Here is a 15,309-nt window from a genome sequence, read left to right as displayed (position 1 = left end):
GGGCGGCCCCCGCCGCCCTTTTTTTGTGTGGCGGGGGTGGGTACGTCTCGTTGTGGCCGCCCCTCTTAGGGGGCGCCGTCTCGCCGCGCTCGGGTTCCCCGCTATGTGCGGCGGCTTTCGAGCCCGGTTTTCTCTAACGCTCGGGCTGCACCCCGCGGCCGCGCACACACACACATCCCCCCTCCTCCTCCCCCCGCCCCACACACACACACACCTCCCCCCTCCTCCTCCCCCCCACCCTAAGGAGCTCGAACTCGTTCTGCAGCGGCGAGACGAGCTGCACGCCGCCGCCCGCCGTCTCTCGCCTCTTGCGCCCCAGGCGGCCGGCGGGCTTTCGTTTCGTAGGCAGGACGAGCTGCACGCCGCGCTGACCGAGCTCGAGCGCCGAGTCGCCGCCGAGGCGCGCGTCGCCGGCAGCGGCGCACCGTCGGAGCGGCAGGCCGCCTCCGAGCGCGCCGAGTCCCATACCCCCAGAGTGGTCGAATCCAGTGTGGGTTCAGGTCCGTGGGTGGTGTGGTAGGCCGCGTACGAGCTCGCCGAGGAGGTCGACAAGGAGCTGGGCGAGATGCGCGAGACGCGGGTTTCCAGCCGTCGCCTTCCGCTCCCGAGCGCCGCCGATTGTTTTCTTCTTTCAGGCGAGATGCGCGAGACGCTGACCGATGCCGTCGAGGCGCTCAACGGCGCGCGCGCCGCCGAGGCTGCCGAGCCTCCCGACGCCGAGCTCGCGCGCACGGTGCGCGTGCTGGACGTGCACCTCTCGGCCCTCAAGTGGCTGGACGAGCAGGCGCGTGCAGAGAGGGGGAGAGAGGGGGCAGATAGGGGGAGATTCAAGTGGCTGGACGAGGAGGCGCGCGTCGGCCAGTCTTAGCATTGGGGGCACACGCACACGCGGAAGAGACACGGGCGGCCCCCTATCTCCCCCTATCTCCCCCTATCTCCCCTTATCTCTCCCGTATCTCCCCTCTATCTCCCCGTATCTCCCCGCAGGCGGGCGGACTCGACGAGGACTTGCGCCGCGTCGACGCGCTGATGGCGGACGAGGCCGCGCTTGCCCGGCTGGCGGCGGCGGGCGGCGGGCTGGCCTGAGCATCTCGGGCGCCAAGCATGCTTGCCGCCCCTTGTTGCCGTCGGGGGGGGTTCTGCAGCGGCGGCGTTTGCGGCAGAGAGCTGACAGAGCGTACGGAGGGCGGAGGAAGCGCCGCGCGGGGCCACAAGCTCGACAGCTCTGGTTGAAGCACATCTCTTGTCTCGGGCTCTCGGGAGTGAGGGGCGAGGGGGGAGGGGCGGTTTCGCACACTGAATACCTCCAGTGGTTCTAAAATTTTAAAGCGCGGAATCCGGAAAAGCGAAAAAGGTGTCGGTAAGGTCGGTCGGGGTCCCGGGTCGATTTTTCAAAGTGAATAGTACGGCATCGAAACTGCAAAACAAGATGCGTTAGCTCGAAAGAAACACATAGACACCCACATGGGTTGCCATCGCCCTCAACACAAGTGGCCCACCCGTCACGATTTTGTCGCGCTCCGGCCTCCGGGGGCGGGGTGGGCGGGTGGCGGGACGGGGCACGGGCTCGCACGCAAATGGCTCTCTCGCACCACCTCACAACACGCGCACGGTGGCAGAGGTCGCGCGCTACTCACTCCTCCTCGCCCTCCTCGCCCTCCTCCGCCTCCAGCTCTGCCGCCGCATCGAGCTCCGCCTCGTACGCGTGTAGCTGTGGGCGACGGAGCCGCCGCTGCGGCCTTCCGCCATCGGGGCGACGGCGGCGGCGGCAGCGGGCCGGGCGGCGGCGACGACGGTGGCGGTGGTAAGGGCGGCAGCAGCGATGAAGGCGGCAGCGAGGGCGGCGGCGGCGACGGCGGAGGCGGGCTCGGTGGGGGCGGCGAGACGGTGGAGGCGGCGGGGCGGCGGCGGTGAGGGTGGCGGCGGTGAGGGCTGCGGCGGTGAGGGCGGCGGCGGCGAGGGCGGCGGCGGCGGCGAGAGGGGGAGGCGGCGGCGGCGGCGGCGTATGATGTAACATACTTGACCCCCCCCCTTGGCACTTGGAGCACTTGGAGTGCAGTCAGTAACCTCACATCCAGGGCCGGGGAGCTGAGAAGCGCACCCAGCGGGCCGGATGATCGGCATCGGGCTACGGGCTAGAGAGCCCTGACCCCTAGCTAGGGGGGGGCGCGCATTCGCAGGGCAAGGGCCTTAAAGTAAACACGGGTCTCCGAGGGTTAGTTCTGCGCTTTGGGTGTCCCCTAGCGGCGGAACGCCCCCTCTACTCGGAGCTACTAAACACCATACTAGCATGTTTTCTTTCTTTTTCTACTCGGAGCCAGTGATACGAGAATACGCACATGTTACAAGAATACACACTGCCCCCACGGAGTACCTGCACTACTCGACGATAATACAAGAAGAATACGCAGCTTGGAAGTTGCAGACGCCTATTAAAGAAAAAACAGCCAGCTGAATTTCGGCGGCGAAAAAGCAAAGGACGGGCGCTTTTGATCGGCAAAGCAAAGTTGGAGTAACGGCGACCGCGTCGCCACAATGCCAGTCGCCTGTCGAGCAGCCTTGGCGGCGCGCATGCGCCGCAGGGTTGACCGACAGCCGCGCGCCTCGAGCCTCTCGCTCCACTCGCGGCACGACGCGCCCCGCGCGCCGGTCAGCGCAGCAGGAGTATTGCGACATGCTGCACAACGCCACGACTCTCATTGGTTGAGCAGCCGTCGCAGTGCTCGACGGATCGGCAGTGTCGGCGCCACCAGCACCGCGCTCGGTCTCGCTCAGCGAGGCGGCCGAGAGCACAGGCAAGCCGAGGAGGTGGTGGAGAATGACCTCCAGACTGACCCGGAGAATCACCTCCACCCAGCCCCACTTGGAAGCTGATCGTGCTCGACGCCCGGCCCGCATGAGCAGCCCTGTGCACCCGAAACTCGCTCCGCGCCGGAAGACGCAGCTGACGGCACAAGCGACGCCGTCGTCGCGGCCCGTGCGGTTGACCAGAGCCTTGAGATTTTGCGCCCGCATCGAGCGGAGGTCGAGCCCAAGCGCAAAGCAGATGCCCTCCACGAGAGACAGCTCTTTCCTGCGATCGTCGGCACCCGCGAGTTGATCTGACTCCGCCACCACACGGCCGTCGAGGAGAAAAAAGTCTCGGCCCTAGGAGTACCTTTTCGGGCAAACCATCGAGCTGCATGTCGATTTCGACGCGACGGGCGCATGGAGGCATCACGTCTCCATGCGCCCGTCAAGTCGGAGCCAGTCTGCGGCGACCACCAGCGCTCAGAAAAGGTACATGGCGAGCTATTCAGAGTCAAGCGATTGCGCGAAATCCCACACGTGACCCTGGTGGATTTGGGGGCGCTGCGCACCCCGTCCCCCTAACGACACGGCTCTACTCGGGGCGGCCGCGCAGGACGAAAGAGCTGGAAGGGGAACCCCACGACGCAAATCATAATCTCCATCCGGACTGCCCGTGCACGTGACATGCACACATGCACAACATGCACGCATCTATGTGAATGCCGCGCACATACATCCCACGGATGCTCCATGTGCGAGCTAGCTCTACTAATCGTCCCGGGTTTGCAGGTTTTGCGTTTGCCGCACGTTTTGCGCACGACATCGCGCAACCGATCAGACCTGCTGCTGCACCGACGACGCCTCGCCTCCAGAGTCGCGCGCCTCCGCAGAGCTGCGGCTGCTCATCTTGGCGAACACCCGGCTGAGTCCGCCAAGGCTGCGCTTCGCGAGACTGGTGCTGCCCTCAACGACGCTGCCTGAAGCGAGGAGGCCCGCCCGCGACCGAGCGGGGGTCGCGCCTAGGCTCTTTGCCAGAAGGACGAGCGACACCTGCGGGCAGAGGGACCCGCCCCTCGTCACGAAACGCTCGATGCGGGGGAGAGCTCGCTGTGTGTGAGAGGGGCGCGCGCGCGCGCGCCTTGCGGTGGTGGCCGGGAAAGCAGGATTTTGCCAGGTCCTTGTAGAGTCCGCCGGCGATGAGCTCCTGCCGCGTTGGGGGGGAGAGGGTTGGGGAGGAGGGTGGCGGGACAGGCGCCACGTTGAGACATTCGCTCCTGCGGCGTGACTTCGAAAAACCTCGAGAACTGGCAGCCGCCGAGCGCGGGGTCGTTCTCGTGCGCCATGACGATCTTCAGCTTGTCCTCCCGCGCCTGCTTGACCTGCTCGGCCAGCCGCTCGTCGCTGACGAAGCTGTCCTCGTTGAGGTAGAGCAGCAAGTGCGTCGCGCTGGCCGGCCGATCATCGGTGGTGCAGATCGTGAGACCGGCGGTCTCACGATCTGGGGCAAAGGCGGCGGCGATCTCATCGGCCAGCGCCAGCGACCCCGCGTTGGCTGGCGAGGCCCAGAGCGTGCACGGTTTGGAAAAGGCGAGCGACTGGCTCTCGAGCTCACCCGACACGCAGAGCGGAAGGGAGGTCCTGTCCAGAAAGTTGGGCGAGCAGAGGAGCACCGCCTAGGTTGGTTCAAGTGGGGTTGGCCGGGAGGTAGAGTGAGAGAACGGAGCTGGTTGTGGCCGGCGGCGCCTCGGCGATGATCTTGAGGGAGATGAGCTGAAACTCATCGATGCGATACCAAATCGTGAGCGGCCAGTCGTTGTCAAAAATGGCCGGCTGCAGGTCCTCGGGGCACTCGTCGCGCAGCGCCTGGAGCGTCCCGCCGCCCTTTTCAGGGTCCGCTTCTTGGACGAGGACGAGCGGCTTGTCCTTCTCGAGCGACGAGCGGACCTCTCGGAGGCAGTTCTGTGGCGCGGGCGAGGCGGCAGTTCTTGGGGCCAGGGTGCGGTAGAGGCGGGGTGGGAGGAAGAGGCGAGCCTTGGAGCGGAAGTAGCCCTGCGAGAGGAAGAAGAGGATGACCTGCGAGCTCTGGATGTACTCCTCCAGCGCCCCGATATCCTTGAGATCATCTACCTATGAGCACACCGCGGTGCGTCAGGGGGGCTCTTTGTGTAGCTTAAGCAGCGCTGATGAGCATGTGCGCGCGTCGAGAAAGACTTTGATGTCCGGCAGCAGCTGCTCGAGCTCACCCTTGATGACCTTGACGGCGTCTTGACCGGTCGACCTATTCGTTTGGGTGAGGGGCGGGGATCACGCCGGCTGTTTTCGCTCCCTCTTCTCCCTCCATGACTCACCAGATGTGGCTGTTGAAGAGGTGCCACGTGAGGCCCATCGCGATGCTCAGCTCGGGGGGCTGCTTGGTCGAGACGAGTCGGATCGTGGGGATCTTGGCGACGCGACGGGCGGCGGCGATGGCGCCGACGAGGAAGAAGGCGAGCACGACTGCAACGAGGATGATCATCGAGTCGACAATCACATTGAGGCTGCGGAAGCCGAGGACATCGGCGGGATCTGCTCCCTGGTACCGCTCCTGGATGCCGAGGAAGGTGGTGCTCCAGTTGGTGCCGAGGAAGAGCAGGAGGAGCACGAGGCTCGTGGCGACGGCGAGCACGTTGTCCTCGACCCGCTTGTACGGCCGCACGACGGCGAGCGCGACGGCGTAGCATGAGCAGATGAGCGTCGCCACCACGAGGCGAACAAAGGCTCGCTCCTCCGGGATCAGCAGCACGAAGCCAGTCAGCACGAGCTTGCGCGCCAGCTCGACCGCCTCCCACCAGTACCAGGTCTTCTCGTACTCCCGGTGCAGGAAGCCGGCAGCCCGCGTCAGAGCATTCGGCGACTTGGCCTGCAGCGGCTTGTAGCAAGCGGCGAGGAGCGACGTGAAGAGGACCAGCGAGCCGGCGGGCCAGAGGACGATGAAGCCGGTGGCGAGGGTGGTGATGGGTCCGTGATCGTCGGAGCCGCACTCGACGCTCGCGTCCTGCCGCATGTAGGAGACCTGCTCTAGCTCCTCGCCGGGCGGAGAGGTGGTGTAGGCCTATCAGCAGAAACTTACGAGGACTGAGGGATGTGGTGTTGTGAGCAACGGCAGTCATCAGCTGTGAGAGGGCGCCTGGCACGACCAGGAGCGGAAGATGGAGGCGCTGATGGAGGGCACGAAGCAGAAGACGAGCACGAGGCCGGCCGGCGTGAGGTCGAGGAGGCCGAGGGCCGCCTCCGCGTACCACGGCCTCTCGCGCGGCGCCGGGGCGGCGCGCCAGCGATAGAGCCGCAGACTTATCCCCGCGATCATTAGCAGGGCGATGAGGGCGACGGGGGAGAGGGCGATGGCGAGGAGTCGCATACCGTAGCCGAGGCACTGCTCCGGCAGGAAAAAGCCAGACCAGTCGATGGAAATCGCGTTGGCCAAGTTGTCGGTCCAGCTCGTGTACTTGTCCGGTAGCCGCGCGGAGTAGGTGGAGGAGAGGACGGTGCTGATCTGGTAGAAGCCAAACAGGATCTTGACCTTGGCCGTCATTCCGCCCCCGACGTAGTACTTGACCGAGCGGTCTGCGAAGCGGAGGATCGGGCCGATGATGCGCTCCTTCCGCCACGGCATGTGGTAGGCCCACGCCGCCAAGCCGCACGCGACGCAGAGGCCGAGGACGAGGCCGGCGATGCGGCCCGCCGCCGCGCCGCGCGGAGCGCACTCTTTGCACTCGTCGCCGTCGACGAGGTGGTGATTGTCCGCAGCGCAGAGCTGGCACTCGGGTCCTTTGAAGTCCGACGCGCAGTACTCTGAGCCCGCCTCCACCATCCTCCGGCCTCTCGCCACCGGCTCGCTGCCGGCGCATCGCTTCTTGCCGGCATTGGCATTGCCACCAAAGAGGCGGCACTCTGTCAGCACCGCGGAGGAGGGGCTGGCGCGCCAGAAGCCGCGCAGGAGGACGAGGGAAGAAAGGGTGGTGTTGTCCGGGCAGGCAGCGTTCGGCGGGCACGGCTTGCAGTACTCGGTGGGGGAGGTCAAGACGTCCCCTGGGTCGGCCGAGGTGTTCCGCAGATAGTAGTCGTCCATGCAGATAGAGCAGATGGTGCTGCCGCTGACCGAGCTGAGGGGATGCGGACATAGATTGCAGAGGCTTTGGCCAGCGTTGGCGGCGTATTTGCCAGCCACGCACTCGTCGCACGCGACGCTGCCTTGATTCGACGAAGTGCCGGGATCGCAAGACTCGCACTTAGACTGCCCCTCTTTCGCGGCGAAAGTGCCAGGCGAGCACGGCGTCGGCTCGATGCTGCCCGTGGAGCAGGCGCTGCCGGCGGGGCAGGCCGTGCACTCGCCCGCGGCGGTGAGGTTTGTTGCGTTCGAGTAGCTGCCAGCCTCGCACGGCAGCGGCGCCGACGCGCCCAGCTCGCAGTAGCTGCCTTTCTTGCACACGAGACAGCCCGTCGCACCCTTATCGTGCTGGTAGGTCCCCCCCTTGCACGGCTCGCACTCAGAGAGGCCGCCCGTGACAGCGAAGCTACCCTTGGCGCACGCCGTCTGCTGCGTGGAGCCGGTGGTGGCGAAGTGGCCCGGCGAGGCGTCGGTGCACTCGCTCGCGGCGGAGAGGTTGGTGGCGCGCGAGTAGCTGCCAGCCTCGCACGGCAGCGCCGCCGACGCGCCCTTGGCGCAGTAGCCGCCCGCCTCGCACGGCTTGCACGCCGTCTGCGCCTCCTCGTCCTGATACGTGCCGCCGGCGCAGGGCGTGCACTCGCCCTGCCTGGTCTCGTTCGTGTACGACCCCTTGGCGCACGCCGTCTGCTCGGTGGAGCCGGTGGTGGCGAAGTGGCCCGGCGAGGCGTCGGTGCACTCGCTCGCGTCGGTGAGATCCGTCTTGTCCGAGTAGGTACCCGCATCGCACGGCAGCGGCGCCGACGCGCCCTTGGCGCAGTAGCTGCCCTGCTCGCAGTCGCGGCAGAACGTCGCGCCCGTGTCGTTCTGGTAACGGCCCGCAGGGCAGTCCATGCACTCACTCAGCCCGGGCTCGCCGCCAAACGTCCCAGCACGGCAGCTCGCGCAGGTCTCGCTGCTGTTTGCGCCGGTGATCGGGCTAGAGGTTCCGGGGGGGCACTTCTGACAGGCATCTGGTGAGCTGCTGCCCATCTTCTCGTTGTAGCTCCCCGCAGGGCAGGGTGTGAAGCCGCCACCGCAGTCATCTGTAGCCTTGCAGTACCCACCCGCGGCACACAAATCGCATGCCGTCTGTCCGCGCTCCGCCTGGAACTCGCCAGCAGGGCACTGCATGCACGCAGCCTGGCCGGTGAGGTTCTGGTACTCCCCTGCGGCACAGTCGAATGGCCGGACGGTGCCTGCATTCGGGCAGAAGCGTCCCGCGGGGCAGTCGGTGCAGCTGGTGGCGTTGAGCTGATCGGCGAACGTGCCGGGAGGGCACTCGTCGCAGGAGCGGACCGCACCGGCTGTGGACTGGCTCGTCCCCGGAGAGCAAGGGAGGCACGACTCGGCACTGGCTGCGCCAATCACGGGCATGTAGAAACCAGGAGCACACGGGAGCGGTTCCGCTGTGCCCTTTGGACAAAAGTGGCCTCGGTTACACGCACCATCGCAGGAGGAGTTGGTGAGGCCGCTCCTGTTCCCGTAGTAGCCAGCAGGGCAGAGGTTGCACTCGGGGACGCTGAAGTCGCCAAAAAAGGAGCCCTTGCGCGGCATCCAGCTGCCCAAGCGGCAGTCCCAGTCTATCGGCTTGTCGGTCTGTATCGTGGCACCGTCGTTGTCGTCGCCAGCGGTGTTGCCGGTGAAGGAGGCGTCGCTGATCGAGGAGCGTTGGTCGAGGTTTTCCATGTACAGCACCGAGCCTGAGAGGCCCGCTCTGTTGTTGATGAAGTCCACACCCGCGATGGAGAGAGACTCACTGATAACCGCGAAGACGACGCCGCCCTTCTGCGGTTGCGAGGAGAGAGCGGGGTGAGGCAAGCCGTGGCCCTCTCCATCTCCCGCCCCGCTGCCGTGCGGCGCTGCAGGGGCGCGGCTAGCACTACGCGGCGCACAGTGCCAGCCGAGCAGCCTGTAACGTTCGAGTTGATGATCGAGACCGCACCGCTGCTAGACGCGAGGACGACGCCGCCGCCCTGCGTTTGCGAGGAGAGAGCGGGGTGAGGCAGCCGTGGCCCTCTCGATCTCTCGCCTCGCTGCCGTCCGGCGCTGCTGGAGTGCGGCTAGCTCTACGCGGCGCACGTATTCAGCAGAGCAATCTCTGACCGTCGAGTCGATGATCTCAACGTCACCTGCGCCGTTCGCGAACACAACGCCGCCGTTGTTGTCCGCCCACCCGTTGACGAGGTTCAGCCCCCGCAGGGTGAGGCTGCAGCCGCCCCCGAGGTGAAAGAGCCCGGTCTGTTCCTGGCCGTCGAGCGTCGCGCCCTCGCCGCTGCTCGCGACGGTCACCTTGATGTCGGAGGAGCAGCTGATCTGGCTGCCCAGCTTGAAGTCTGCCCTGGGTGGCAGGTAGATTGAGACGTCGGCTTGCGAAGTAGCAGCCTCCGTGATCAGGGAGCGGAGCTCGGCCTCGCTCGCCGCGGCGACATCGAAGCCGGGGGAGAGCGGCGGCAGAGGCGGGGGCGGCGACAGAGGCGGCAGCGGCGGCAGCGGCGGGGTCAGCGGTGGCGCAGAGGGCGGCGACGGCGGCGGCGACGGAGGCGTAAACTGCGAGAAGGAGACGTCGTCCAGCGCCACGTCCGATCTCCAGCCATTTCCCGTCCGGCCGTTGAAGCGCACCTTCGTCGTCGAGGCGGGTAGGATCACTACCGCTTCGAGCCAGCTATTGCCCTGGTCGCCGGTCCTGCTCCAAAGCGTCGTCCAGCCCGTCTCGGTGCCGTTGGCCTCGATGGAGAGGGTGCCCATGTTGGAGCCGTACATGTGGTAGAAGAAGGAGACGGTGGCCTCCTGCTGGAGCGAGAGAAGCGGGCTCTCGAGCTGGTGCAGCTTGTTGGAGCGCTGCGTGTCCGGTGTGGCCTCGGTGTAGAGGTAGTAGCCCGAGCCGGTGGTGTGGTCGCCGCTCGGGCCTGTGCTAGACGATGGAGTGCCGCCGCTCCTGCGGGTCCAAGAGAACCCGTCCGGCGCGGTGTCGGTCCAGGCGCAAGTGTCGACCTCGAAATCGCAGCTTATCATGTCGGGTAGAAGAGGCGGCGGAGAGGGCGGCTGAGGCGGCAGGAAGGGTGGCGACAGCGGTGAGGGCGGAGGCGACGAAGGCGGCGGAGACGGAGAGGGCGGCGGCGGTGAGGGCGGCGGCGGCAGGAATGGCGGCGGCGGCGGCGGCGGCGGCGAAGACGGCGGCGGCGGGGACAGAGGCGGGGACAGAGGCGGGGACCTAGGCGGCGACGGCGGCGGCGGTGGTGACGGCGGCGGCGGAGAGGGCGGCGGCGGAGAGGGCGGCGGCGGCAGGAAAGGTGGCAACGGCGGCGGCGGCGGCGAAGGCGGCGGCGGCGGAGAGGATGGTGGCGGCGGCGGAGGGAGTTGTGGCGGCGGCGGAGAGTTAGGTGGAAGCGGCGGCGGCGGTGACAGAGGCGGCAGCGACGGCGGCGGCGGAGAGGACGGAGGGAGGGGGGCGAGGATGAACGTCTCGTTGCCGTAGGATCCGGAGTCGAGCGTGAACGTATAGCCCGCACCCTTCCACAAGTCGCCGTTCCAGCCGTCGCCGTACCAGTCGTACATGTCGAGCGTGCACTCGCCGAGCGGCGCGGACAGGGTGCCGGAGTAGGGGGCCCCTCCACTGCCGATCAACGCGCCGCTGCACGTCAGGTCCCACGACACTTCGGACGGGTAGCTGCCGCCACCCACAGTGACCTGGAAGTCGATTGATGACGTGTGGACTGATGGTGCACATGCCAGCGGGAACAGCGCGGCGAGAATCAGCAGCCACGCGCCACGCCTCGCCCCCGTCCGGCACCGCACGAGGCGCCCCGAGCTGCTCCTCCGCACCGAGGGCAGCACGCCGCCGCACGCTCCGAGCAGCACGAACAAGGCGGCCCAAAACTGACAGCGCTGCTGGGTGCGGACAGGCGCGGAAGAGGAGGGTCCGCTCATGAAGGGAAAGTGGAACGGGGAGGGCAGGTCGATCATGGAGAGCTTGTCGACCGGCGGGTTCGCGGGCGGCTTGTCGGTCTTGGAGCGCTCGTCGGTGAGTGCGTGGTGAGGCTCCGCATGCCACGCAACGGGGGCGGCGCAGCGTGGCTGCCGGTCGGCGCACACACGTGAGACGGAGGAGATATCGGACTGGACCGAGTTCGAATCGGAGATCTGAGCGGCACGGACCTCTGCAGGCCACGCCGGCCCCTCAAGCGTGGCCGCGAGAAGAGGTTCGATGGCCTGGCAACGCTGGAGGAAGAGGTCCTTGGTTGGGTCTCGAGAAGCGTCCGTCAATCCGTCGTTCGCCCGCCACTCGCCTCCGGCGTGCATGCTAGCGACGGGCGCGCCGAGGCCAGTCTCGACCAGCTTCCGCACCTCCAGCATCCCAGGCTTCCCAGCGTCGGCAGGCCGCACGGGCGACGTGTCGTTCACGAGCAAGACGGTGTCGCGTCCCCGAGCGATGATCCCCGTCCTGTTGCTGTAGACGGGACCGACGAGGTCGATCTCAGGCTCGCCCTTGCGCTCCATGCTGTTGCGCGAGGCCGGGACGGTCTCCAAGTCGGCCTCGGCCTACTCGCAAACACACAGGCAATCGTTCCGTCAGCGGGTTACAAAGCTCGCACACACAAAGAGCCAGAGGGGCGCTCACCGGCTGCTTCTCGTAAATTTCCTTGACGGACGCCAGCGGCTCGCCAATTAGGTGCAACGGCTCGCCCACCGCCTCGCCGATCTCGTCCATCAGTGCTTCCCACGAGCGCCCCTCGTCGCGTCCGCCCTGATCAGCGCGCGGGCTGTTAGTCCGAGCTTGCGCGGTGGGGATACTAGCACGCGCGAGCGAGCACGCACCGGGTGGTTGGCGGGCGCGCTGTCCGACGATACGATGGCTACAAACGAGCTGGTGTCGATGCCGCCAACCTCGCAGAAGCCGTTGGGCGATGCCGGCGTGAAAGGCGGCTTCGCGACGGTTGCGAGAGGCGATGTCGGCCACGGGGAGTCGTACCGCTGCGAGGAGAGAAGCGCGGAAGTGGCAGAGCACGAGGAGTGCGCAAACGCGGCTCCGAGGCAGATCAGCGCCAGGCTGGCAAAGAGGCGGAGCAAGTTGTAGGACGGGCAGAGCTTGGGCCACGAGAACCGGCCGGAGGCAGAGACGGAGCTGTCCAGCGTGGGAACTGTGGTCGTCTCGACCATGCCCTGAACAGGAGGGGGCGCGAGACTGGCCGTGTGCGCGGCAAACGAGGGCGGAGGCCGCATATGTGTGCAGGCGGCGCGCACCGAGTCCGTGGTCGGCGGCGTGGAGATGCGGGGCGGCCGCGCCTTGTGGGCCACCTTGCCGCCGCCACCGACGTCCTCGTTGCCGTTCGTTCCGAGCAGGGCCCCGAACCGGTTCTTGCCGCCGACCCGGGAGACGTTCTCGACGCGGCCGACCCGGGCGGACGAGCCCTTGCGCGCCTTCTTGCGGCGCAGTTTCGACGGGTTGGTCCAGCCGGAGAAACCGATTGAGATGCCCTGCGCACGCGCAAGCGGTGGGTGCGTCAATAGTTGAGGCTCTGCGCGTGCACCAAAGCGTGCGATCGGCGCCGTGGCGAGCTTCACCCCCGGAGACTCCTTGGCCGAAACGGTCCGGTCGGCGTCGCCCTACGCAATGAAAGAGGGGTGGGGTCAAGGGGTGGGTCGGCAGACGCACGGCGCAGAATGCGAGGTGCGCGCCGCCGGGAACTCCTTCATCGACGGCAGCGGCGCGTCGCCGGCCGCCGCCGGCTCGAGAGCCGGATCTTCTTTGGTGACGCCGCTGGGGGCCGTCGGTGGGTCGATCGGGGTGGTGCTCTTGGAGCAGTCGACCAGGTTGGGCTCGCCCTTGCCGGTCTTCCACTCGTCGATGCCCTGCGCATGTGCGAGAGGCAAAGGGCCGATAGGAGAACCGCCCGTGGGACTCCCGCTACACCCGTGAGGTGTGTGCACGCGCTGAGAGAAACTCACCGCCGTGGCGAGCTTCTCCTCTGGAGACTCCTTGGCCTCACCCTCGCGCCCGTTGTTGCGGCGCGGGTTCGACGGGGTCGTCCAGTCGGCGAAAGCGCTCGGCTCGTGGGCGGCAGACACGGCCTTGGCGAACGCGGTCAGGTCCTTCTTGGGGACCTCCTTGAGGGAGGCCTCCGCGCCAGACTCCGCCACGGGGATGTCCTTCGCGAGGGCTACCTTGGTGCCGCACGCCTGTGGCCGAGGGAGCTACGCAGGTGTTTGGAGGCTTGGAGGTCGCACGGATTATGTTGATCCGGGCGTACGACGCACCTCGACTTCGAGGAGCACGGGAGCCATCGGCGCAGACTCGCCCTCGGACGCGACGGGCGTCCCGCCGCCGTCGCCGATGACGTCCTTGAGCGACGCGGGCCCGCTCTCGGACGAGATGCCGTCGGCCTTGCCTCCGGCAGCGATCTCGATGACGGACGAGAGCGGCGACGGGTCGGCGATGGTGTACGTGAGGCGCCGCGAGTCGGCGCAGGAGTCGAGCGAAACGCGTGCCGACGACGCAAACACGACGCCGACGTCCTCAAGCGAAGCGGGCTGCTTGCTCTCGGACTGGAGCGAAGCGGGCTCGCCCTTGGACTGGATGCCGTCCTCGAGCGAAGCGGGCTCGCCCTTGGACTGGATGCTGGCGGCCTTGGCTCCGACAGCGGTCGTGTTGCCCGCCAGCGACGCCTGTGACAGCCAGAGGGCGAGAGGATAAGTCTTGAAGGTCTCGCGGGAGCGCAGTTTCACTGCGCGCAAACACGCGCCTGCTTGTCGGCACGCGGCGGCGGCGGAGGTGGAGAGATCTTGATAGCGAGCCGATTACCGTCGGCCGGCACGAGCTCGAGTTTGAGCTTGTCGAGCATAGGCGGTCGAATGAGTTCCTATATGGAGGAAAGTAAGACGGGAAGTGAGGAACGAGTCTATGGGATCACGGCCATGTGAACGAGGGTAAAAAAACACTGTGGAGATGATTGGGGGTATATTGGTACATGGACATGGACATGGACATGGGGTGTGTATGAGGCTGTGCACAAGGTGCTGGTGCTCAAGGGCATGCTGAATGGGAAGAAAGAGCGAGCCGGAGAGAGGAGAGCCGCGCCTACGGGCAACACGTCGCGGCGTGAGCGTCGAGACGAGGCCGCCGGCACGCTCTCTCGCGTCCTCGGCGCGCGGACTGGAGCAAGCGAGAGCGGGTCGCTCTCTTGCCAGAAGAGAGGGAGGGCGGTCGCGCGGGACAAGGGTGGGGAATGGGCAGCAGCGGACGCGTCTCGCGACCTCCTCGATGGCAGCGGCTGTACCTGCGAGCAAGAGTAGGCAGGCGGTGCGAGGCCGAGGGGGGTCAGCCGCTCGCGCGGCGAGCGAGGGCGCATCGCATGGTGGGGGTGGTGAGGAGGCGGCGGATTCCGTGAGCAATAGGCGTCGCGGGGGTCTAGGCGTGCAGCTCGCGGCGGCATAGTCGGGCGCAATGCGGCGCGGCAAGCGCGAGCGGACGAGGAAAGTGCTGGCTTTGCCTTACGACTCGCTCTCCGCGTAGAGCGTTTCACGGAGAGAGAGCGGTCACATCTTCGAGTCACCGTTCACAGTTGTGGCTGTGAATTGACGCTTTGGGTCGGGGGTACAGGAAAAGAACCGTACTGGAAAATGTATTATCCTAACGGTGTGGGGGCGCGGAGGGCTTGTTGGCGAGCCAAAATGGTGCTTTCCGAGGCGCTGCGCTAGGCTCAGAGCGAGTTCGCGCTGCGCTAGGCTCAGACGGCGAGTTCGCGCTGCGCTAGGCCACAGATGGCGAGTGGTGCGCTGCGATAGATTTGCGCTGCGAGGATGAAAAGACCCCTTCTAGGAGCCGACAGTGGCCAGGGGCGGGGCTTATTTTTGCCGTCGCCAGTCGCCCCCCCCGCGCCCCCCCCCCCCCCAAACGCTATACAGACGGTGGGTAAGGGGGTGGGGAGGCTGCCGTGTTCCAGCCGTGTGCGCTGCGGTGCGCGTGCGCGCACCGCACACCACACGGCGGGAAACAGACCGCGAGGGGGGCGCGGCGGCAGCGGCGCAACGAGGCCGCGGCACGTGCGACGGATGGGCTGACCACGCCCTTGCCGCACTCCTCGACCATCGCCTCGACCTCGACCTCGTCCTCACCGTTTACCGCGATTGCGTCTGAGGCACCGACGGCTGCATCAACGGCTGTGCCGAAGGATACGACGGCGGACTTCCGCTGGCCATTTGTGGACCGTTTGCGCTTTCGCTGGATGCGGGCGGTCTGCCCCTGGCCACGTTTCGAACGGTCCTGCGTCCCAAGGTTGCGCTTCTCGATGTGCTCCAGTGGTACTCTCGTCACCTGCCAGCCACCGTCTCTCCGT

General features: G+C 66.9%; 3 protein-coding genes across 3 annotated transcripts in view; 1 reads left to right on the top strand and 2 right to left on the bottom strand.

Annotated features, from left to right (window-relative positions):
• The window catches only part of EMIHUDRAFT_465788 (hypothetical protein), a gene marked incomplete at its 3' end in the record, with an annotated part of 8,690 nt that extends 7,604 nt beyond the window's left edge, over positions 1 to 1,086 (top strand). Inside the window, exons 6-8 of the mRNA XM_005759269.1 lie at positions 245 to 500; positions 636 to 733; positions 988 to 1,086. Of these exons, the coding sequence (XP_005759326.1) occupies positions 245 to 500; positions 636 to 733; positions 988 to 1,086 (453 nt within the window). The remainder of the gene's footprint in view (positions 1 to 244; positions 501 to 635; positions 734 to 987) is intronic.
• Positions 1,087 to 3,624: 2,538 nt separating this feature from the next.
• Positions 3,625 to 6,361, bottom strand: EMIHUDRAFT_453350 (hypothetical protein; the record flags this gene model as incomplete). Its single annotated transcript, XM_005759268.1, has 8 exons — positions 3,625 to 3,840; positions 3,929 to 3,994; positions 4,065 to 4,463; positions 4,510 to 4,917; positions 5,002 to 5,068; positions 5,139 to 5,854; positions 5,931 to 5,956; positions 6,121 to 6,361. The coding sequence occupies 8 exons, from the start codon at positions 6,359 to 6,361 to the stop codon at positions 3,625 to 3,627; spliced, it is 2,139 nt and encodes a 712-aa protein (XP_005759325.1).
• A 2,133-nt stretch (positions 6,362 to 8,494) lies between these two features.
• EMIHUDRAFT_218580 (hypothetical protein) lies at positions 8,495 to 13,258 on the bottom strand (the record flags this gene model as incomplete). Its single annotated transcript, XM_005759267.1, has 10 exons — positions 8,495 to 8,761; positions 9,596 to 9,911; positions 10,437 to 11,515; positions 11,595 to 11,720; positions 11,792 to 12,136; positions 12,218 to 12,451; positions 12,539 to 12,580; positions 12,626 to 12,826; positions 12,923 to 13,153; positions 13,232 to 13,258. Coding segments are annotated over 10 exons (2,868 nt in total), but the record flags the coding sequence as incomplete, so codon positions are not given.
• Between the last annotated feature and the right edge of the window lie 2,051 nt (positions 13,259 to 15,309).

Source organism: Emiliania huxleyi (genome assembly GCF_000372725.1).
Source record: "Emiliania huxleyi CCMP1516 unplaced genomic scaffold EMIHUscaffold_80, whole genome shotgun sequence".
In the NCBI taxonomy this organism is placed as follows: domain Eukaryota; phylum Haptophyta; order Isochrysidales; family Noelaerhabdaceae; genus Emiliania; species Emiliania huxleyi.
The sequence above is the reverse complement of the archived record's forward strand: the minus strand, read 5'-3'. Positions and strand labels throughout refer to the sequence as shown.